Source organism: Dryobates pubescens, chromosome Z, assembly GCF_014839835.1.
Source record: "Dryobates pubescens isolate bDryPub1 chromosome Z, bDryPub1.pri, whole genome shotgun sequence".
NCBI lineage: Eukaryota > Metazoa > Chordata > Aves > Piciformes > Picidae > Dryobates > Dryobates pubescens.
This window is the reverse complement of record NC_071657.1, coordinates 57,587,401-57,611,304: the sequence shown is the minus strand read 5'-3', so window position 1 is coordinate 57,611,304 and position 23,904 is coordinate 57,587,401. Positions and strand designations below refer to the sequence as shown.

The 23,904-nt window shown below is 45.4% G+C and overlaps 2 protein-coding genes across 2 annotated transcripts; one reads left to right on the top strand and one right to left on the bottom strand.

Moving 5' to 3' along the window:
* Positions 1 to 757: 757 nt before the first annotated feature.
* Positions 758 to 11,309, bottom strand: BTF3 (basic transcription factor 3). The gene is made up of 5 exons (XM_009901749.2): positions 11,206 to 11,309; positions 8,510 to 8,623; positions 8,154 to 8,355; positions 2,518 to 2,574; positions 758 to 804 (listed from the first exon to the last, which is right to left on the bottom strand). Exons 1-5 carry the CDS (start codon positions 11,272 to 11,274, stop codon positions 758 to 760), a joined length of 489 nt encoding a protein of 162 aa, XP_009900051.1. The 5' UTR covers positions 11,275 to 11,309.
* Positions 11,310 to 21,126: 9,817 nt separating this feature from the next.
* FOXD1 (forkhead box D1) lies at positions 21,127 to 22,472 on the top strand. The gene is given in 2 exon segments (XM_054178538.1): positions 21,127 to 22,213; positions 22,216 to 22,472. Coding segments are annotated over 2 exon segments (1,236 nt in total). The 5' UTR covers positions 21,127 to 21,132; the 3' UTR covers positions 22,371 to 22,472.
* Positions 22,473 to 23,904: the final 1,432 nt, after the last annotated feature.

The window sequence follows — 23,904 nt, the reverse complement described above, 5'->3', positions numbered from 1 at the left end:
GGACCTGGGGGTGCTGATTGACACCCACCTAAACATGAGCCAGCAGTGTGCCCAGGTGACCAAGAGGGCCAACAGCATCCTGGCCTGTATTAGGAATAGTATGGTCAGCAGGAGCAGGGAGGTCATTGTGCCCCTGTACTCTGCATTGGTTAGGCCACACCTTGAGTACTGTGTCCAGTTCTGGGCCCCTCAGTTTAAGAAGGACATCGAGACACTTGAACGTGTCAAGAGAAGGGCAACAAGGCTGGGGAGAGGCCTTGAGCACAAGCCCTATGAGGAGAGGCTGAGGGAGCTGGGATTGTTTAGCCTGGAGAAGAGAAGGATCAGACGTGACCTCATTGCCCTCTACAACTACCTGAAAGGTGGTTGTAGCCAGGAAGGGGTTGGTCTCTTCTCCCAGGCAACCAGCACCAGAACAAGGGGACACAGTCTCAAGCTGTGCCACGGCAGGTTTAGACTCGAGGTGAGGAAAAAGTTCTTCACTGAGCAAGTCATTCGTCATTGGAATGTGCTGCCCAGGGAGGTGGTGGAGTCACCATCCCTGGAGGTGTTCAAGGGGAGATTGGACATGGCGCTTGGTTCCATGGTCTAGTTGTGAGGTCTGTTGGGACAGGTTGGACTTGATGATCCTTGGGGTCTCTTCCAACCTTGGTTATACTGTGATACGCAAGGAAGAACAAAATCAAAGCAGTCACAATAGAAAACAGCAGCTCCAAGTAGCTTTTTCAAGTTTAAGCTTTATTCTGAAAGTGACAGTTCAGTTCGCCTCATTCTTTGACGCTTCATCAAAGTTTTCAACCAGATCTAGAAAAAGAAGAATGTAGAAATTGAAGTATAAAACATTTCCACTTTGACATAGTTTTTTTGGTGGGGTTTTTTTTTTTTTTTGGTGTTTTGTGGGTGGTTTTTTTGTTTTTTTTTTTTTTTTTTTTTTTTTTTTTTTTTCAAAGTTCTACTTCACTTGTTAATACAGTAAGTATTATTTACAGCTTGTAAAATACAGACCAAGTAACTTTTAAGAGCCTCATAGTTCATTCTCCTTGCTCAACCAAGTCAGCTTTGGACAGCTCATTATAAAGCACAACTCTGCAACCATTTAACTTCATTTACTATACCCACAATCAGGCAAAGTAATACTGAGAAGATAACTTCTTCCCACCCTTCTCATTGATACTAAATATTATCTTAGCCAAAGCTATTACTTCCACACAGGACAAAAATGCTAGCCCAAAACAGTAACCTATCATGCTGTCTGAAACAAATAAAATCACCGAATGGTCCGGGTTGGAAGGAACCTCTGAAGATCAGCTAGTCTGATCTCCCCACAGACAACAGGGATATCCTCAACAAAATCAGGTTGCTCAGGGCTCATCTGCTGTGACCGTGTGAGGCTGTAACTTTAAGAAAGGGACAGTGTTAGAACACTCTGGCTGAACGTTTTGGCATCAAAATGAAAACATGATATTCTAAACGAATTTCATTGGTAGATTGGTAGAATGCAACTTTAAGTTTTAGTTCAGTGGGAATTTTTCTCAGTTCCAGCCTGTTCTGCCTTTCCAGCCTGTCTGCTTCTGAGCAAACTAGCCAGAATGACCTTGAGATACGCAAAACTAATCCTAGAATGTGCTTTTGAAGCCTAGTAAGAACTCTCTTCCTTTCTTTCTCTCTCTAACCCTTTTTTGGGAAAAAAGAGAGGTAGGGGGAGAGATGGGGTTGCAGGGGGGGGAACCCTCCTCTTCTGGAGGAGGGAATTCTGTTGTGTTATTTTCCTTTGCTGTATATTTATATATACATTGTAAATACTGTATATATTGTGCATACATATAACCTGAATTCCATATATGCTTGTAAATACAGCTTTGCTTCTCTGACTTAGTTAGCTGTGGTTTCTTTCTCTGTGGGGGAGGGAGAGCTAGGCCTTCTCTCAATCCACCACATTATTGGCCGCCCAACTCGGGGCTTGGTGATAAATTAGCTTGATTTATTGCTTGCTTGAGTTGGACTAGCAAACATGAAAGTGTTTTGGATTTTAGAGCGTCTAGTTTTTTCAGTATGTCTACAAATATTGTTTGGGTTTGATTCTCGATCAAACAGGGAAATATATAATGCAAAAATTATATTTATGGTTTAAATAGAAGATTCAGCTTCTATATGACCACTGTCTGGCATTCTTTTGGCTTACAAGATACAGGAATGTGACTTCGAGCACTCTCCCAATTGAGATAAGGGAGTTTAAGATTCCAGTAGGTGAAAGATCCAAAGGTGATTTTTATGATGTGTGTAATCCTGCTGCTGGTGATAATTAACGTGTACCTGTTAATAGCTCTGCGCCGGGAGAGGAAGGTATCTTAGGGGGAGGGAGAGCTAGGCCTTCTCTCAATCCACCACATCTGCCCTCAGAAATTCTGTGACAGCAAGTGACTAGCCAATACCCTTACCATCCTTGTCCCAATCACACTACGTATTATCTCTTGGCAAAATTCACTCCCTTTTCCTCCACTGCATGCATTTTCTTACCTGGGACTTCATCATCATCATCTTCACCAGTAGCAAGTGGAGCTTTTCCATCCACAGCTGCAAGAAACAAGCAATTTAAAAGCATCAGTCAAGCTCACCATAGACATCTTGATTAGTTTCTTAGTTTTTCCAGAAAGCATTATCAAGGATTTTGAGCTAAACTGCTGTGCTTTATCCAGTTCCCTTACTAAATAGGAATATCCACCTAATCCAGGAAGCTCACAGTCCCTCTGTTACTGATAATGCTCAAATAGCCTGGTGGGGATATGAGAAGATACATGCTACTAACATATGCTACCAGCTTACTAGACAACTTGTATCTAGGTGTACAGAATGCCTTGCATGTTCGTAACTTTCAGTTACAAGTACAGAGATTGTTTTTACCAATTTGTTTTAAAAGTGGCTTGGTTTATTGACTACTTAAGAGTTTCTCAGTTTTAAATATTTTACATCATCACATTTTAAGGAAAAGAAAGAATGTCCTTCAAGGAAAATGAGGTGTACTTGTGCAGATATGCATGACTAGAGATATTCAGAAAGCTACTGTTCCTTGGAAAAGTCACAGAAATATGGAACTGGATATACAATTTTACACTAGGGTGTTTGAAGTAACTGTGTGTTCCTAGTCCAAATCTCTGCTAACTCAGTAACTTCTTAAAGCATTCCCACTGTATTAACCAGAGCAAGTCACATTTAACCATGCCCACTGTAGCAACCAATGATCATCTCACGAACTGTGGCAGTGTAACGCTAATATGTATCTCAGGTCCCTGCTTGTCTGTGCCACAACTAAAAATAGTAGTAAAAATAGTATTACCAGCCCTCTTATACTCTGTCACCTGTGTTTTATCCTAATTAATCCTTCTCAGTTAAAGGAAAGTGTGAGGAAAAAGATGAGTTCATACTAGACTTGTACACCAACTTCTAGAGAACCAAAACCAATGAATGCATAAGCTTTGCTCTGCAAAAGCTTGAGATAAGGTCACCGCTAACCCCTCTTTGGTTTTGAGCACAGCCCTACGAGGAGAGGCTGAGGGAGCTGGGATTCTTTAGCCTGGAGAAGAGGAGGATCAGGGGAGACCTTATTGCTGTCTACAGCTACCTGAAGGGAGGTTGTAGCCAGGTGGGGGTTGGTCTCTGCTCCCAGGCAATCAGCACCAGAACAAGAGGACACAGTCTCAAGCTGCACCAGGGGAAGTTTAAGGTCGAGGTGAGGAGAAAGTTCTTCACAGAGAGAGTTGTTAGCTGTTGGAATGTGCTGCCCAGAGAGGTGGTGGAGTCACCATCCCTAGAGGTGTTCAAGAGGGGACTGGACATGGCACTTAGTGCCATGGTTTAGTAGTCATGGGGTCTTGGGTGACAGGTTGGAGAAGATGATCCAACCTTGTTGATTCTATGATTCCAACAGCAAAAAGCTATTAGAGATTATGTGCGTATTAGCGTCAAACACATTTAAAAGTAAACCATGTTATTTCCTCGAGAAGAGACGAGATGAGACCTTCAAGATCATCGTGTCCAACCTATCCTCCAACACCACCTAATACACAGAATAAACCAGGTTGGAAGAGACCGTCAAGATCATCGTGTCCAACCTATCCTCCAACACCACCTAATACACAGAATAAACCAGGTTGGAAGAGACCTTCAAGATCATCGTGTCCAACCTATCAACCAATCCAACCCACCTAAACAACTAACCCATGGCACCAAGCACCCCATCAAGTCTCCTCCTGAACACCTCCAGTGATGGTGACTCCACCACCTCCTCAGGCAGCTCATTCCACTCTCTGTGTAAAACTTCTTCCTAACCTCAAACCTAAACTTCCCCTGGTGCAGCCTGACACTGTGTCCTCTTGTTCTGGTGCTGGTTACCTGGGAGAAGAGACCAACCCCCTCCCCGCTACAACCACCCTTAAGGTAGTTGTAGAGAGCAATAAGGTCACCCCTGAGTATCCTCTTCTCCAGGCTAAGCAACCCCAGCTCCCAGCTTTCACTCTCTCATCCCCAGGACTAGACTAAGCTTACTTTAGCACCTGGAAATGCAGTCATCACAGACACTTCACTCTTCAATGTCAGGCTTACAAATCTAGCAGACAATGCTGAATGGGAAGTTCTGTGCAACTACTTTGGCATCCACCCAAAGTGGAAAAGAACAGCCATTTATGATGTCACACAAAGGCAACACTTTAAACATGCTTCCCTAATATTAAAACTGCACAGTTTATTTTATCCAGAATATATTCACCTTGTTTGGAGAAAACAAGTGCTCAGTGATCATTTTAAATCCAACCACCCCCTTTTTTTTTTTTCTTCTCCCATTTTTTTCCCCCATCAAGCCATACCACTACCACAGAAAAGCCAACAGGTGACACCAGGAAGGACCTGGGCTCCATAGGGAAAACAGCCATTTATTTCACCTCCTGAAGACTACTTCTATCAAAATTTTTTTCAGTGATAAATTGACAGTGTCACCAACTTCAGGAATGGAAATAAAGGCTGTCTTGTAGTAACACTGGACACAATTATATGCTTCTCCCATACTCTCTGTATCTAGGATGCTGGGCTTATGATTTTTCAGAGATCAAATGCGCAGAACATGAGGAGTGCTCCCAGTGTCAAAAAGCCTGTAATTCACTCCTAATTGACCCCCTGCACCAGCAGCACCTTTAACAAACACCACATACTTAAGTTCCTCCTCTACTTTTCCCCCCACAGTTTTAGGAAGAACAAACATTCATGTTCCTCTGCTAAATTTGTGTATCCAGCTTAACACTCATGCCAGTCCTACTCACCACACTATTCTACAAAAGCTGAAATGAATACATTTACTTACAAATACTGTGCAATTTCCTCCTTACCATCAAAAATCCCATGCAAAGAAAGAGCTTCACCACACCACTTGCTTGACCCTCTTTTTACAAACAGAGAAGGGCTGGTGGAAGATGTGGTGGTTGGAGGCTGTCTGGAGTCCAGTGACCATGAAATAATTGAGTTTTCAATATGCAGTCAAGTTAAGAGGGGCATCAACAAAACCTCCACTATGGACTTCCAGAGGGAGGACTTCAGGTTACTTAAGGAACTAACTCAGAAGGTATCTTGAGAAACAGCGCTTAAAAACAAAGGGGTCCAGGAGGGCTGGACCTACTTCAAGAAAGAAATCTTGAGGGCACAGGAACAGGCTGTGCCAATGTGCCGGAAGATGAGCCGCCGGGGCAGACGGCCAGCCAGGATGGACAATGAACTTCTGGGTGAATTAAGGGAAAAAAAGAGGGTGTATCATCTTTGGAAGGAAGGAGAGGTTACCCATGAAATGTTTAAGGAAGTTGCTAGGCCATGTAGGAAAAAAATTAGAGGCAAAAGCCCGTTTAGAGCTTAGACTGGCCATCTGTGAAGGACAACAAAAAATCCTTCTACAAGGATGTTTATGGCAAGAGGAGTGGCAAGGACAACCTCCACTCCGTAGTGGACATGGAGGGGAATATTGTAACTAAAGATGAAGAAAAGGCAGAGGTACTTTACACCATCTTTTCCTCAAATTTTAATAGCTAGATAGGTTGTCTTCCAGACAACTGGCCTCCTGAGCTGGCAGATGGAGTCAGGGAGCAGTATAATTTCGCTGTGATCCAGGAGGAAGTAATTAGAGACTTCCTCAGCCACTTGGATCCCCTCAAGTCCATGGGGCTGGATGGGATCCATCCTAGGGTGCTGAGAGAGCTGGCAGATGAGCTGGCCAAGCCGCTCTCCATCATTTTTCAACAGTCCTGGCTCACTGGAGAGGTGCCAGACGGCTGGAAGTTGGCCAACATGATGCCCATCCACAAGAAGGGCTGGAAGAAGGAACCAGGGAATTCCAGGCCTGTCAGCCTGACAGCAGTGCCAGGCAAGATTATGGAACAGGTCATCTTGAGTGCAATCACACAGCACCTACAGGATGGCCAAGGGATCAGGCCCAGCCAGCATGGATTTAGGAAGGGCAGGTCCTGCCTGATCAACCTGATCTCCTTCTATGATCAGGTGACCTGCTTGGTGGGTGTGGGAAGGCTGTGGATGTGGTCTACCTGGACTTTAGCAAGGCCTTTGACACCATCCCCCACAGCAAACTCCTGGCCAAGCTGTCAGCTCGTGGCTTGGACAGCAGCACTCTGTGCTGGGTTAGGAACTGGCTGGAGGGCCGAGCCCAGAGAGTGGTGGTGAATGTTGCCACACCCATCTGGCAGCCAGTCACTAGTAGTGTCCCCCAGGGATTAGTGCTGGGCCCCATCCTCTTCAATATTATTACTGATGATCTGGATAGGGGATTAAGTCCATCATCAGTAAATCTGCAGATGACACCAAGCTGGGGGCAGGTGTTGGTCTGTTAGAGAGTAGGAGAGCTCTGCAGAGGGACCTTGACAGGCTGGACAGATAGGCAGAGTCCAACGGCATGAGATTTAACACATCCAAGTGCTACATGCTGGCCACAGCAGCCCCATGCAGTGCTACAGGCTGGGATCAGAGTGGCTGGAGAGCATTCAGGCAGAAAGACACCTGGGGGTACTGGTTGACAGTAGGCTGAACATGAGCCTGCAGTGTGCCCAGGTGGCCAGGAAGGCCAATGGCATCCTGGCCTGTATCAGGAACAGTGTGGCCAGCAGGAGCAGGGAAGTCATTCTGCTCCTGCACGCTGCACTGGTTAGGCCACACCTTGAGTCCCATGTCCAGTTCTGGGCCACTCAATTTAGGAAAGATGTTGAGTTGCTGCAACGTGTCCAGAAAAGAGCAACAAAGTTGGTGAGGGGCTTGGAACACAAGCCCTATGAGGAGAAGCTGAGGGAGCTGGGGTTGCTTAGACTGGAGAAGAGGAGACTTAGGGATGACCTTATTGCTCTCTACAACTACCTGAAAAGAGGTTGTAGCCAGGTGGGGGTTGGACTCTCTCCCAGGCAACTACCAACAGAACAAGAGGACACAGTCTCAAGCTGCTCCAGGGGAGGTTTAGGCTGGATGTTAGGAAGAAGTTCTACACAGAAAGAGTGATTTGCCTTTGGAATGGGCTGCCCAGGGAGGTGGTGGAGTCACCATCACTGGAGGTGTTTAAGAGGAGACTGGATAAGGCACTTGGTGCCATGGTTTAGTTGATTAGATGGTGTTGGGTGATAGGTTGGATCTCCAAGGTCTTTTCCAACCTGGTTAATTCTATTCTATTCTGTTCCTGAAGCATCAAATTCAGCTGCAAGGCAGCAGTCCTCAAATTCCTTTCCCCGTTACTCATTTTTTCATTTAAAGCATCAAAACAGGTACACACAAAGTTTGGGGTTTTTTTAAACTCAACTCTTCCATAGTAAGTACTCTACCTAGCTTTAATGACAAGCTGTGTCAAAATAAGGCAACCACATGAAGTGACTACCACAGAATCAAGTCTGGCTTCAGCTTTCCAGTCCTAGACCAGCTGCAAGATATGGTAACAGGTGCCTCTGCTTCATTTGGTTATACTTGCCATCGCAACTGAGCTATAAATAAGACTGAAGAGTTCCAATTCATTATGCGCACTTTTTAATACACTTGCAGACAGCACAAGTGCACTGAATTTCACTACTGCTATACAAATAACCTTCACATCAGCTGCCAGCATGAAACACATTCAAGTTTCAACTTACGTTGCTTGGGAAGGGCTTCTGCCAGTCTCCTCAGGCTGGTCAAACTGTCAGCTCCGAGCTGGTTTAAGATGCTAGGAAGCATTTCTGTCAGCTGCTTTGTTTCAGCATGACCAGTGATAGTGAAAGTATTAGCAGCCAGAGATGCTTGAACTTTAGGGTTATTGAAGTGAATGACTGTTCCTTGGTTAGTAAACATGTTTACCTGCAAGAAAAAAAAATAAAAATCCACTGTCTGAAGCCAAATGAAGGCCTACTTATAATTCACAGGCAAGTTTAGGATGTTACCTACCAGGAACTTGATTATGACATTTTCTTTTTTTTTTTTTTTTTTTTTTTTTCTCATTTGAAGCAATTACCTCTTCAATTCCAGAAATATTGTTGACTCCCAGTTTCTTCAATGAAAACTGAAGTTTCTTGTCATCTGCTGTAGCTGTTCTGTGGACAACCTTCTTCTTTCTGCGGGCAGTACCCTTAAAAAAAATACATAATTAATTAACACTGCAGCAGGTCTTCACAAACTCTTAATCTTGAGGGCTGCGTAACTACTCTGCAGCCATCTACAAATCATTATATTTCTGTATTAAAGTGCACACAACCTAACCCTTCCAACTGTGCTGTAGCCATCTTTCCTTCGCTACAAGGCAAGCTTTACATGTCTGTGAGAAGCAAGATGACTTAGGAAGCAATACAACAGAGAACATTTATTCCACAATTCTTACAGAGATTCTGGACCATCTCAGAAAACAAAACATGCAAGTTTACTCTTGCCTGTAATTGTAAGCATAACACCAAAGAGTAAGTACAGCCAGGTAGTATTTGAACCGTAAGCATTTTTCCTTATGTTGTCTTCCTTAAATTGTAGCCAGATTTTGCTAACAGTCAGAGGTCATAAAATCATAGGACGTCATTAAAAAATTACTATCAGAAAACACAAAATAGCCACATTTTTTTCATTCCAAATAGATGTCTACCATCTGGAGTTAAATAGTTGAAGAACATGTGTTTTCAAAAAATATTTTGTAAGTATGTTCTAAAATAACACTTCTACATGGTATTCCAGACCACCCGTTTAGAGAGCAAAGCATGCAGAGGTTAAGTTCCCCTTACACAGGCAGAGCTCTAGTTTTCTCCAGGGAAATTAATGTTCCATACTATAAGATATTTATACCTGCAGAAAGTATCATTCTATGCTACTTTTTACAATAAGAGTTCAGTAAAATGTAACACAAGATGTATAGTACTAAAGCTCTTTCTTGATACGGTGTAACTAACAAGGACTAAGCTAAATCCTCCTACTCCAGTTGCCCACCTACTACATGTTATCAATAAGACAATGCGTTGCTGCCTGGCGATACAAATAGCTGGAACTTTGAGTTAACCGATAGAAATGAACAAACTCAATGGACAATAACATCTCTCAGGTAATCCATTTACAATTGGGAATGTTAATGACAATTCACTTGATACTAACACTTGGAAGACTACAGCTCAAAATTTTAGTCATCTGTCTAGAAAGCTGGATATTCATTCCCTGATACTGTCAAGTTAGCACACACAAGCAATTTGAAAACTAGTAAAATAATAGAAAGTTTTACTTTACTACCTTGAATACCCAGGAACTGAGCCACAACAAAGCACACTGAATCACTCTGGAGAAATAACTTTTCTCAGTAAATTTTATAAAATTATGCCTTGGATCAAAGGCTATGTAGGAACACATAGCTCCTTTCTACCCATAATAAACAGGTATCAAACTTCATACAGACTAATTTTATTTAAATTCAGCTGCTGCTTTCATCTCCACAGATTTAAGCTTCTAAAGACTACATATTTTTACTACACAAATTCTATCTTGAACATGCACAGACATGCTTGTCACACTGCTCTACCTCTATAATAAAGGAGTAGGCACAGCAGGCCACCACTGGAATACTGCAGACTCCTTTGCCACTCCTCTAAGATTTTGAGTAAGAGCCACAACATTTAGTTTTAGCTCTAATCAACACAAAAATCTCATATTTCACATAAAGTACTACAACAGCCCTCCACCTAAACATCGTATTTAGCTTATTTCTAAGATCTGCAGCCTTGCAACATCACGCAAATCTTCCAGCAAAGGCAACGTGCAACCTAGAATTCCCAAGAACTAACTCTTCCCCTCCGCCTCCTCCACACCTGTTTCAATTTATATGGTGACAATGCCATGGGGAATCTCAGTAATAAAACAATAATTTTTAAAAATATAAAAATACTCGGGCATGGAAAGTATTTCACAGCCCAATTTTAAAACTGAATGACAGCACCACCAGCATATTCTAAGTTTCGTTTAATGCCTCTGAAAGACCTATACTGAGAGGACAGCTGTAAGAATTGTAATATGAAGGCATGCTCATACATGTCAAATATTAAAAGACTCATAGTCTATAAACATATTCTTGTAGCACGCACACAATCATCAATACAGCAGTTCTCTGCTTAATCAGCAGCTCATACAAAGAACACACAAAATGACCAAGGCAGTCAATTACTTCATTAATCATCTGAAATCTTGAGCTAAAATGGAAAAAAGCAACACAGGAATGAATGTTCCTGGAAGCTCTGCCAGCTAAAGCTCTGTCAAATACTTCCTCAGGCATTAAAAAAACCCCAAACCTGCTAATTATTGCCTTTAAAATGGCACTGTAAATAAAATGTTTGTTACCACATTACTCTACTAAACATATTTATTTTCAGATATTAAAGTACTCAATCATACAACTACATATATTCCAATATCCTGGGGGGAGATGGGGGGGTGGGGGGTGTGAATTTTTAAAAAAGTCTTCTGAGCATGTCAGCCAAAAATACATGGCTGTTACAAGTACAGAAAAGGTTTGAGATTCAGTTGTTACTGCTTCTACGGAACTGACTCCACAGATCCCTACAGCAGCATGGATTCTTCTGAGGTCAGTCAAATCAACCTGAGAGTACCTAGGGCTGCGTCCCCTAGGCCTGGGGTGTGTGGGTGGAGGGACACTCCGTCCCAGCGACAGGGTGGAGAGGCGGCTCCTACCTTGCCACCGATGCGCACTTGGGCCTGAAGCTTGGCGAGCTTTTCTTGGTTCATGATTGTTTCTTTCATCTGCGGAAGCAAAAAGATCACATGTGGAAAGCGAGCAAAGCAGCATCCGACGAGGGACCTGGCAGCACGGCAGACGACTGCCAGGGGCTCCGCAGCTAGCCCCCATCACATTCCGCTTCCCAGCAGGAGCGCATCCCAGCTCCCACAGGGGCGGAAAGGGGCCTGCTCACGCGCAACGCCGCTGAGGCGAGGCGAGGCTCCGCTCAGGCCCGGCCCGTGCTCGCCTTATTTCCCCTGCCCCAAACCACAGCCGCCGCCCACTGATCCACGACCCTCGGCCGCGCAACAGCCTCCTCCCGGCCACCCCATGCCGTCTCGTCTTGTACCTTCCTGGGGCAAAAGCGGCGACACCAGCCCAAGAGAAAGGACGAAGGGTGCCCACCAGGCGCAGGACCGGGCACGGCACGCGGAGCAGAGCGAGATGGCGACCGGAAGGAAGACACCGCTCTCCAGATGGCGCATGCGCCGCCTGCCGGACCGGCAGGGTCGGGGCCCCGCGCAGAGTGGGGCGGGGCGCTCTAGAGGAGGGGTCAGGGCTGCGGCGTGGAGTACGGGGAGGAGGGTGTGGCGGCTTGAGAGGCCGAGTCGGGGTTTAAGGTGAAGCCTGCGGGTCAGCAGTAGCCTTGGGCCTTTTCGCTGCGCTGTGCTGCGCATTCCTTCCTCCTTTCTCGCCGTAGGTTGCAGCATTGACGGTGGCACTGCCTGCCACGGGCAGATCCGCCCGCGATCTTTCGCTTTTTGTTTGGTTGGTTTGGTTTGGTTGGTTGAGTTTTTTTATCCTCTCCCTAGGAAACGCCTAAGTGTGCTGTTCCCTTTCTTGTGCAACGCAGACCTGCTCCTCCTATCCGTGATTGTTGTTCTCCCAGTTCAGCGCTGCCATGACTCTCCTGTTTCCCCGGTGCCGGTCTCCGGTCTTACTGCTCCGCCGGGGCCCCGTGGTGTGGCTCTTCGGCTGAAACCCCTCCACCGCCCTGGTTATCGGGAGCTCACATGTCTGGCTCCAACAATGACTCTTACTATGCAGAAAACTAAGTGTTCACAGGGTCTGGATCTGTGTTGCAAAGCACAAGGGCACAAGAACAGATTTATAAGAGAAGCCACCTGGCATTCCCATCGGTGCTCACAGAGAGACACAGAAGAGCAAAAGCCTTGTTGTTCCGTCTTCATCATCAACCACTGCAACCAAACCCATTGTACATCCTGGCATCAATAGGAACGCTACTAACCTTGCCATTTCATCTTGTATTTTAGTGCCTTTTAAAATTGTTCTTCTGTGGAATATGCTTACTAAAGCATTCATTTAGTTGTTCGTTCTGTAAGATTATGTTAATCATTAATTTAGCCTTCTTACTGATTAATGTTAAAGCACCTATATTAACAGTTTCTAGAGACAAGACTTTGCCAAAGCAGCCCTTGTCCTATGCCTGTAAATTTCATTTGCTCGTGTGGTATCTCTCCACTACGTTGGGTCCGAGTGTTAATTTGTACAGATTTTAATTGCTGTTAAAATTGAGACTTTTTAAATTATGAATGATAAACCTGAAATTACTCCATCTGGCGGTGATAGGTCGTGCCAAGGTTGTTATTCAAAGAGAGCAACCTGTGCATCTCAGGAGACTAATATCACAGCCACATCAAATAGTTATAAAGCAACACGAGACCATGGAAATTTGGACCATCATCTCCATGAAATCGGAATGTGCAAATCAGGGAAAGAAAACACACCAATTACTGAACGCAAACCAAACAAAAAACATACTAATATATTTGACCTAGCAAATACAGTATGTAATGCAGAAGGAAAGGCACAAAACAGATTTAGGGAAAGGGGATTTGAGATGAGATTTGGGGAATACAGAGTTTGTTTTGAACTAAAAAGAAGGCTTATAAATTTATTGCAAGATGTAATTGGGAGTGTACCTGCAGCAAAAGAGAATACTGCCAAGATTTAAAAACACCCAACCAACCAACCAACCAAAAAAACCCCACCAACCCCTAAAACTAGGATCACTTTGTGCTATTGAAAGTAGAAGCAATATTTCAATTTCAGATTTATCACAGTCTGGCATCACTGTAGTAAAAAAAATTCACAATTACTAAGCCAAACATGCAAAATGCTTTAATATGCTGAAATACTGAAGTGAAAATGAATCACAGAAAGACAATTCCAAGATAGAAGTTGTAGAAAGTGCTGTTCCTGTTGTCAGGCTAGGACTAACTGGACTAGAGGTATGATCTTATATTCCTTCATGTGATATTTCAAGGATGAATTGTGCTGAAAACCGTATCACCGAGTTGCATTGGAAATAAAGGAGTTGAGGAACTGCAGCTAAAAGGACAACGTAAGATCTGGTTACATTTCCTAGATCAAGCAGAAGGCCTTTCAAAAACCAAACTACATAAGGGGAAAAGTATTTTAGAATGCTGAAACAGTATTGGCTTGTTTTCTCCAGTCCTTTCTGTGTAATCACATAATTAGAAACCTAAACATTAATATAGTTGTAGCTGAACTTCTGTTGGAAAATGCAACAGATCCAAGCCCTGTAGCACAGAAACAGAGCCTGAGCTCAGTCAGTGTCTTTTTAGTTCTGAAATCTGGGATCTCAGTATCATCAAAGAATACACATTGCTAAAACAAAGTTCATTATCTTCACAGAAGCAGATTAAAGTGGAAAAAGACCATTAAACTGGTTACTTGGGAATACTGTCTCCTTAATTATGTGGAAGGTTAAAGGCAGAAAAATGACATTTGCTGTCAAAGTGCCAGGGGACAAGCTCTCCTGAAAAACATTGCTATTGCTGCTTAGGTAATAATGGCATATGTTGAGAAGAGATGTTTAGTTAGTATCGTACTCGGGAAACAGATCACAAGTCCTAAGCATAAGTGATCAGGCTAAAGTGAATTAATATTTGTCCTGATTGCCAGAGACCACAAAGAACATATATTCAATGTCATTTCAGGCAGTGAAGGAAAGGTGTATCAAAATCTCAATAGGAAGTATTTGTTCAAAAGAATGTCAGATTCAGCACTCAAGAAAGCTGAAGTGTGTGGCACATCAGCAAGGTACCAAGAGAACAATAATCTTGTCATTCCTGATCTAGATGTCTACAATATAAAGTGAAAAGCACTAAGCTATTTGGAAAAACACACATACATGTTAGTGATTTAAAGAAGGCAAGTAGCAGCATTGTGGGGTACAAGCACAAGGAAGCAAAAGTGCTGTGAGAGATACTAATGGAAAATAAACTCTCTAAAAGTCTAGATTGTTGTACCATGTGCTGGTGACTTGTATGGAGTAATCCATTATAGACGTCAGTGTCCAGGAAGAGAGGGCTTCTCAACAGCGTCCTTCTCTCACTACGCCTGTAACTCATAAACTTATATACCCTAAGTACCTGAGCTTCAAGCCACATCATAAGCCTTTCATGAGTTGTAGGATGCCTCTCTCTGTTTAAAACACCCCACAGAGGCCTATACAGAATAGATAAAAGTCAGAAATCATCATATTCCTCACTGGCTGTGTGTGAAAAAGATAGTACCATAAATTTATGCACAGATGTTAGAGACTCAGACAAATCGATCATTTCTGCAGACATCTTAAACACACAGAATTCAAAAGAGCCTGATCATTTAAGCCATGATCACAAGGTGTTTTGACCCCTGATAAGACAAGTAGTTACAAGTCAGAAACATTAAGACATGATCCCAAATCAGCATAATCTTACTCAAAGATGGCATATTTAGCCCAGGATTAATTTGGACTAAATTTATCCTGCTTTAAATGTGTAGCTGTATGTATGCCACCTCTGACAAATGTCTTGGCAACTGTGAAGGTGCAACTAATTCTGGATTTTGCGTTTGGCTTTCTAGAACTGATCCAGCCTGCTGCTCAGTAGGAGGCAAGTTATGAGTGCAGTCACCAGAAGTGGGGACACCAGGGCTGGAGGGTGAACTACTGCACCTTCTGCAGCAACTGGTTTTGATTTCTGCTCAAGCACTGCCAGTAACTCACCACCCACATAGTTTCAGATGGAAAAATCAATCCTCTCTGTCTTTGATCGTAGTATATCTTATCCCCAAGGATTTCTAAGCAAATGAAGAGCATACCTGCCATTATTCTCTGCATTTATGAAAGGGTTCATACTCCTTTGGGGCTTACTTGCATTGCTGCAGAATTAAATGGAAAATATCTCAAATATCTGAGCCATAAATTACAGGATCTCCCTCCTACTTTGCCAGAGCCTGTCTGCAACAAAGATTTAAGGGCTTGTGTGGGGAAAATTAGAAATGTTTTCAATGGTCAGTGGAATCATGAAATCAAATGTAACTTAAATAAATATGATTTGTTCATGTGAATAATACCCTGCTGCATCATCTCTGGTGACTTTGTTTCGAAACTCAGATGTCCCTCCACTTGCACTGGAAATAGGTGACGAGAATGGAGACAGGGACGACTGCACTCAATATGAGTGATAGAAAGCATCCAACTTTATTGTTCCATGCTTCATTATTTATACTCTTATCTTATACATAGTTAATTCTATTCTAATTTAACACATACTATTGCTTTCTCTCTAAAAGGTTACATCATTGTTTTCACTTCTCTGTGGAATTTTTCTACTCAGTCTAATTGCTCTTTTTCCCAGCTCTTGTCTTCTCTTTATCTCGTTTGCCTCCCTTCTCAGGGGCAGCTTGACTTCAGCATACCAAGCAATCAGCACAACTCTTTTTCCACAACTCTTACTCTATTGCTATATTAATGACAGAAAATCCTTCAAGGCCTAATTTGCACAGGTGTTCCTGGGACCCATGTCCCCTCTTGTTCAAACCAATCCCCAACAAATAGGCACTGGCTCATTAAAAATATTAAGTTTAAATGAAACCTGGAAAATCAAATTTAGGTATTTTATGCTGTTCTGGATGATTCTTACAATAATAAGCAGCCTGAGCTGAATGAGAAAAGGTGAAGAAAATGGTAAGGATTGTCAGGGGTACAAAGTTTCTTCTGTGCTAAGCCAGAAACAGAAACTGAAACAGAACACCTGAAAAACAGCTAACTAATAACAAAAAATGTGATAAAATATATAAAGTCATGATTGGAAGGGAGAGAATGATTAATAACAGTTACTGTTTGCCTCTCCTAGTACAAAAATGAGATGATAGCAGATTAAATGAGCACGTAACTGGCTTAAAGCAAATAAAAAGAGACATTTCACACCACACATGTTTAGAGCCGGGGAACATTGCACCTCAGAATATGTTTAGGGATGCACATATTCTCAGAAAGTGACTGGGCAAATTCACAGTAGATGCTTCATCACAGGCTATTAAATTCAGATGTTATCTCTGGATTTAAAACCAACAAAACGAAAACCAAAGCTGGATTTCTAGCTGCTAGGAATTAATTTTACACTTTTGTTCTGCCTCTATATTCTTCCCTAAACATCTGACATAGGCTGATGAACTCAGCATATGTTGCTAGCCAGGTCTCTCCTTGTGTTCTATTAGATGAGAAGTTCAGGAGGGTGCTGAGAACATTTAGTCACAGTTTACAGAAGTTAAAAGTCCATGTGGTAATTGTAGGCTGTACCTTGAAAATTTTCCACAGATCTTGAGCAAAAGTGGTAGACTGTAAATAAATTACCATTGGATGTACAAGTGAAAATAATTATAAGGCCTAAATAATTCTATTGGTCTAGCTATCAACAAGTTAGATCTGTAAACTATTTTTTTCTCTTTTTAGCTTCCTTCTCTCTGGCAGATACTAGCTGTTGTTTCTGCTAGCAGTTGCTGACCTCAAAGGCATTCTTCTTGTGGCAGTAGGCCCAGGGAAGGCTCTTCAGCTCCAGCATTTGTAGCTGGTGGCCAGGCTTTACTTCAGTTTCCACAGGCTGCACCTAGCTAAACACTCCACAAATCACCCAGGAGTGCACATCTCTGCCAGACACGTGACCCATGGGGTGATGAAGAAGGCTTTGGGCATTCTTCTGCATGGTCAGGGACAACTCCAGAAAACCCAGAGCACTTCAGCCAGTGTGCCAGTGTGACTGCTTGAATGTGCATTTAGGTGCCCAGGATGCTCTTTAATTTTACATAGCAGGCCAGAGATCTGCAGGCTCATCTATCCCCCATCCTAAGGCAGGCTCCTGGGTGCCTTGCTTGGTCACAGGCTCCTGAACTGTAGAAAGATGTATGAGATGTATTGGTCCCAAGGCATACTGTCTCCCAGAACAAGGGAGATTTCAAGTGGCAGCAGCAATAGATTCAGCACAGTCTAGCTTCTGCCCATTGTCACTGAAAGCACCATCTGAGCCAGCATGCTCCTGGTCCAGTCACCTCCAGCAGCAGAGAGATGCCAAAATACCCATCCCTTTCTGAGGTTTGGATCTGAGGAACAGAGCTGGGGTGAAAGTTCCTTGGTTCCCAGCAGGAGCTGTGGACACCAGGGACCCAGCCGTGCTGCTGGGAAGGGTCGTCAGGCAAAGAGAAGGAGCCACCAAAGGTGCTTGAAGGATTATCACAGTGCTTTGATCCCATGCATGCACCGTACTGATAAAATGTGAGGTGTTCTGCATAAGAATACTGGAGTTGCACATATACAATATAATTTACATTTATAAATGACCCGAGAAGGGGCAGACCCACTGCCTGGAGGATAAATACAGTGCAGGGGCGCGGCTGGAAAGGTGATCCGGAGAGTTTCATTCCTTCCGTGGAGAGGGGTTTCTCAGGCCGCCCGAAAACGTGGGATTGCTCGGAGTCTCGAGGGGGTCCTGCCGTGCCCTTCCTAGGGGCTGTTTTGGGCAGGGGCCACGCCGAGCACTCTGCCGCGGCGCACAGTATCCCGGCGGCAGGCTATTCGCCTCCACTCGGCGCTTTCTGCCAGTAGGTGGCATCCCCCGCCCGCTCAGGGCACTGCCGGGACTCAGCGGGGGAGGCGGCGGCGGGGCGAGGGACAGGGCGTAGCTTTAGTCGCGGGAGTGGCGTGGTCCTACCTGGAGAAACGCTACTCGTGGCTGTGCAGCTGAGACTCACCTTCCTCCTCTTAACAGCCTTTTTCAGAAGGCACCTGCCGGACTCGGACAGGAGCGAACTGAAGACGCGCAAAGACAAGTCGTGATCTCCAGGGGCTTCAACACCAGGTTTTACTTGTCTGTGGGATGGCTCAGCTGCCCCGCAGAAAGCAAGCCACTTCGTCCGGCCCGGCCACCCACTCATTCCCCGCGGAGACAGACAAAAGCTTGCCCAAGTCTGCCAGCGGGGTTCCCAGCCCCGCCGCCAAGGCCACGCAGGCCACGTCGTGGAGGACCCATGCCCTGCCGGAGAGCCGGGGCCTCGGTGCTTCCAGGGCCACGGTGGTGCCGAGGATCTGCCGGTGTCATACGCTTCGTGAAACAACATTGCCTCCTGCGTGGCTGTTTGCAGATAGCGGACATATCCGGCTTTTCTTGTTTGTCGCTAAAGGATTCTACCCATAAATTTTTAAGCCACATCGTTCTTCCTATTTTACAGCGTGGTTTTGTTTTTCGGATGATCTTAAACGTTCAGACACTTAAAAGAGTATCAGGAGAAGAGCGAGGAAGAAGAAAAGGAACAAAAAGGGAGTAAAAAGGAAAAAAATACTAACAAAAATACTATTTATTTGTAAAGAGGAGAAAGCTCTCCGGGGCGAAAAGTCCTGGGACATGCCTGGAACCCCAAAACTGATTCAGCGAGGCGTTTTGTTTCCTGTGAATTGTTAATTTTGTGTAACATGACCCGTCTTTCTGCGGGGGGGAAGTAAAAAAAAAAAAAAAAAAAGTCAATTAATGGTTGCGGGGAGGCGTCTTTCTCTTCCTTTTCTTTTCTTTTCTTTTCTTTTTTTTTTTTTTTTTTTTAAAAAAAAAAAAAAAAATTTCATAACTTTTAATGGTATTCTACTGCAGGAACCTTACTAGTGAACAAAATGTAAATCGGATTACTTGGAAATAGTAAAAAGGATTAAGCTGTAAATCCATGGAACTGCGTTTGAAACACGGTGCCTCGTACCTCTGGATTAGGACAATACGTCGAAAATGTATTTCAAGAAAACAGTTTGTCTAAGTTGTTTGAGAAACAAGGTTTAAGCGCTAGGGTCACTAGGCATCAATCCGCCCTTTTCACGATCATTTATTCTGGAGCACGAAATGCTGTTCTGCTCCTCCCATCCCATCTGTATCCTGGTCGTGGGTTTTCCGGACAGAACTGTGAGCGATGAGAATTTTCAAAACTGTTCTTTTTAATACAACTGTGATTGCATTTATGTCCGAGTTTGGTTGTTTCCCTTCCCACCCTTGCGTAAAGGATGTCCTAGCTCTTCTGCTCTCCTCATATGCATAACCTGAAACTGGGAACGGTGGGACTTCGGAAGCAATCTTTTGTGTCGCTTTTTCGGGATTGTTGCTGCATTTACAGCAGAATTCGCATTTTAAAGGCCAGTGAATCGTCTTCTTTGCATAGGAAAGCGGTTATGCTAATTCTCCGTTAGCGTTTCCCATAATGGAAGGAGCTGTTTGTCTTACTTTAAAAACAATAGCCTTACAAATAAAGTGTGAGATTAGTGCTTTGGAGGCGGTTCGTTGAGAGCTTGCGAGGTCGACATCTAGAAGTATTTAATTCCTAAATAAAGTAAACTCTGGAGGGAAAAGGGGGGAGAGATGTGTGTAAAACATCTCGCGGACAGAAATCTGAAGTTAATGAACTCACCACCTGTCTGTTTTGTTTCCGGTCTGTTTTGTTATGTTTTGGTTTTTTTTTTTTTTTTTTTCCTCCTTCCCACGAGAAGCAGGACCCCATCCCTAGGGACAGCCCAGGAAGACGCAGCTCTTCGGCACGCTCCGGACGGCTGCGGACAAGATGCTCCAGAACTTTGCGAGACTGGCTTGCTTTTTGCGCCTTTTTCTTTCTTTCTTTCTTTCTTTCTTACTTACTTTCTTTCTTTCTTTCTTTTCTTTCTTTTCTTTCTTTCTTTCTTTTTTTAATTTTTCCTTTCTTTTTTTTTTTCATCTTTTTTCCTTTTTTTTTTTTTTTTTTACCCCGGAGTGGTACGGTTTTGCATGGTTTTAATGTCCCACTTTTCCGCTACAGACTGCTCCGGTCGCCCCGCAGGACCCGGAGCCCGTTCTGGCGGTGGCGGAACGAAGAAGGGAAGCTGAGGCAGGAAGTAAGGAGAGCTGCCTTGGGGACGGGTGGGGAATACAGCGCAGCCCGGGGCCGCCACTCGCCCCGCCGCACTGTGACGCTGGGAGCCATGTGATGGCCCCCTCACTATAAGGCGTGGAGGAAGGCCGCCCTCCCTACGACTCGGCCGCAGCCTTTTTACTGTCTTTCCTGAGGCCCCGCCAGCCGATCGCTCCGCCCTCCCTCCTCCCTAGCCTCCTCCCCTCTCCTCCTCCCAGGACTAAGCGCGCTGCCTCCTGCCCCGCGTCCATTAATGTCTGGGGGCTGAGGTGAAGAGAAAGCAGGGGGAAGAGACTACCAGGCGCAGCGGCACAGCACCCCTCCCCCCGACCCCACAAATAACAACAACAACAAAAAAAAACAACTAAAAGACCCCCAAAAGGGGGGAGGGGAACAAAAAGAGCGAGAAATCCAAAAAGCAGCAAAACCCACCCCGAAACAGAACTCAAACGAGCCGCTGCCTGCGGCAGGAGCGCTCCCGCGGCACGCCGGTGGTTCGGGGAGCCGGCGTGACTCGGAGCTGCTTGCCTGCCTGCGGCCGTGGCGGGGCCGCTCTCCGCGGAGCTGCGCGGAGGCCGAGCAGCGGAGGGGAGGGCGCCCGCCGGCCCGCCGCGCCAGCCGCGCCAGCCGCCACCGATGCGCTGCCCCGCCGGCGCGCCATGACCCTGAGCTCGGAGATGTCCGAGGCGTCGGCGCTGGCTGAGGAGACCGACATCGATGTGGTAGGCGAAGAGGACGACGAGGAGGAGGAAGAGGAGCCGCAGCCCCGCCACCGCCGCTCCTACGCCGAGGACGAGGAGGACGAGGAAGAAGAGGACGAGGAGGATGTGGGCGACCTTCACGACGACGCTCTGCTGCCGCGGTCGCCCTTGCGCGGCGGCGGCAGCAGTGCGGCGCGAGGCGGTGACAGTGCCGGCGGCTCTAGGCCTCCTTCGCGGGGCGGCCCGCAGAAACCGGCGGCGGGCGGCGGAGGGGCGGGAGGCGGCGGGGCTGTCGGTGGCAGCGGCAAAAACAGCCTAGTGAAGCCGCCCTACTCCTACATCGCCCTCATCACTATGGCTATCCTGCAGAGCCCCAAGAAGCGGTTGACGTTGAGCGAGATTTGCGAGTTCATCAGCGGGCGCTTTCCCTACTATCGGGAGAAGTTCCCCGCCTGGCAGAACAGCATTCGCCACAACCTCTCACTCAACGACTGCTTCGTCAAGATTCCCCGGGAGCCCGGTAACCCGGGCAAGGGCAACTACTGGACGCTGGATCCCGAGTCAGCCGACATGTTCGACAACGGCAGCTTCCTGCGCCGCCGAAAGCGCTTCAAGCGGCAGCAGCTCCCGGCACCAGAGCTGCTGCTGCGCGCCGTGGACCCCGCCGCCTTCCTCCCGCAGCCCCCGCCCCAGCCTCCGCAGCAGCCGACCTGCGCCTATGGACCCTACGGCTGCGGTTACGGCCTCCAGCTCCAGCCGTACCACCCCCACTCTGCCCTCTTCGCCTTCCACCACCCCTCCCCGCCGCCCCGGCAGCCCCCCGCCACCCCCGGCAGCGCCCCCGGCGCGGCGCTGCCCCCCGCCGCCGCTACCGCGGCGCCGCCGGGTCCCTTGCTGCCGGCAGCGGAGCTGGCACGGACGCCCTTCGGCTACCCGCACCCGCTGGGCCCGGCACTGGCGGCCTCCCTGCACGCCGCCAAGCCCGGTAGCGGCGCGGCACTGGTCCGCTCGCCTTTCTCCATCGAGAGCATCATTGGGGGGGGGGGGCCGGCCCCGGCGCGGGCAGCAGCTGCGCCTCTCAGTCGGCCGCGGCGCCGGGGCTGGCTCGCTCGTTGGGGAGCGCCGGGGGAGGCCTGCCCCCCGCTGCCGCCCTGCCTGCCACCCCCGGCTTTGCTGCCCGCATCTCTAACTGTTAAGGGTTTGGGAGTCTTTCCGAAGGTAGGATCTGGGGTATCTCCTTTCTCCGCCTCTTGGACATCCGGCGGACGCCGCCCGGAGGGGCCGCGGCTTTGCGTGGGGATTGCGCGGTGGGGCTCGGTGGGCATCCGCTGTATTTTAAGCAAAGCCAGGTCTAGCATGGGCAGGCGATCACGCTATTGGAAAGTTACTCTTTACTCCTTAAAAAGGACAAAAAAAAATTAAAAAAAGGTGATAAATATTATCTCTAAACCGTTAAAGTTCAGAGATTCTCAGGTCTAGAAGCTTGAAAACAGTAACGTACAGGAAAAAAAAATAGGCTTGAGGGAGGACAGCAAAGCAATACTTTTTCATTTTAGTACACTTGTCTCATGTACTTTTATACAAGAAAGATTAACATGTTTACACAGAAGAAAGTCAAGATTATCATTTCTTATTTTAACCTGTGTTTTGTATTATAATAGACTTACGGAGTTTTTTATTTTGTACTTTATGCGTATTCTTTACAAGGAATATTGTTAAAAATTACTGGCAAGTATTATTGTACCATTTTAATGTAAAATTTTTACACATTTTCAAAAATAAAAATTTTAATTTTCAAAAAAAAAAAAAATCAAAGCAAGAGAAAAAAAAAGGAGCAAAACCAAAGACCAAAGGAATCCAGCCAAACAACTGGCTTCAGAACCTTCTCTACTTAATATGTCTCCCTTTGCTGGGATGTTGAATTTTTTATTATTTTTTTTTAGGTTAATAGCACAATAACCCAGGAATTTAAATCATGTAATCTATTATGTCTGGATTTGACTGTGAAGATCAAAATATGATCTTCGCAGTCAAACCATAGTTAACCCTATCAGAGAATGAAAGACCAAAACCAACCCCAAAGAACCCCTCAAAAACAAACAAACAAAAAAAGAATCCAAACAAAAAACAAACCACAAGAGGAAGCACAAAAGAGGGAACAAAGTAGAAATAGGTATCTTTCAGAGGGATACAGCCCAGTTATGTAAGGCATCAATCAGAGGACTGATTGGAGGCAAAACAAAACAAAACAAAACCAACGACACCCCAAACCAACCAACCAAACAAAAAGCAGTAACAAAACTACGGTTTTAAACTATTTTTGTTCACTTGGTTGTGGTCTAAATCACAAATGCATCACAGTTTGGTTTCCAAGAGGCTCAAAGGAAAATACCACTAATAAGGGGCACGTATTAAACTTCAGAGGGAACTGTTTTAGACATTTATATTTCTGTGACGATAATAGGAACATGTGTTTCTACTTTTCATTACATACAATATAAAATGAACATTGGAATATCCTCATATGAGGAGCTGGTTAAGTACATGAGCTGATGAAGTAAGGATACGTAAGTGAAACTAACTGAAAGCTTTTCTTATTCTGATCTCTCATGTTCACACACATAAGGTCGATAGATACCTATTTCGTAGACTTAAAGTTTCTTTTTAACTAAATAGCCTGCTTCAGATATTTGGAGCTTAGGAGCTGAAGTATGAAAAGAAAATCACTGG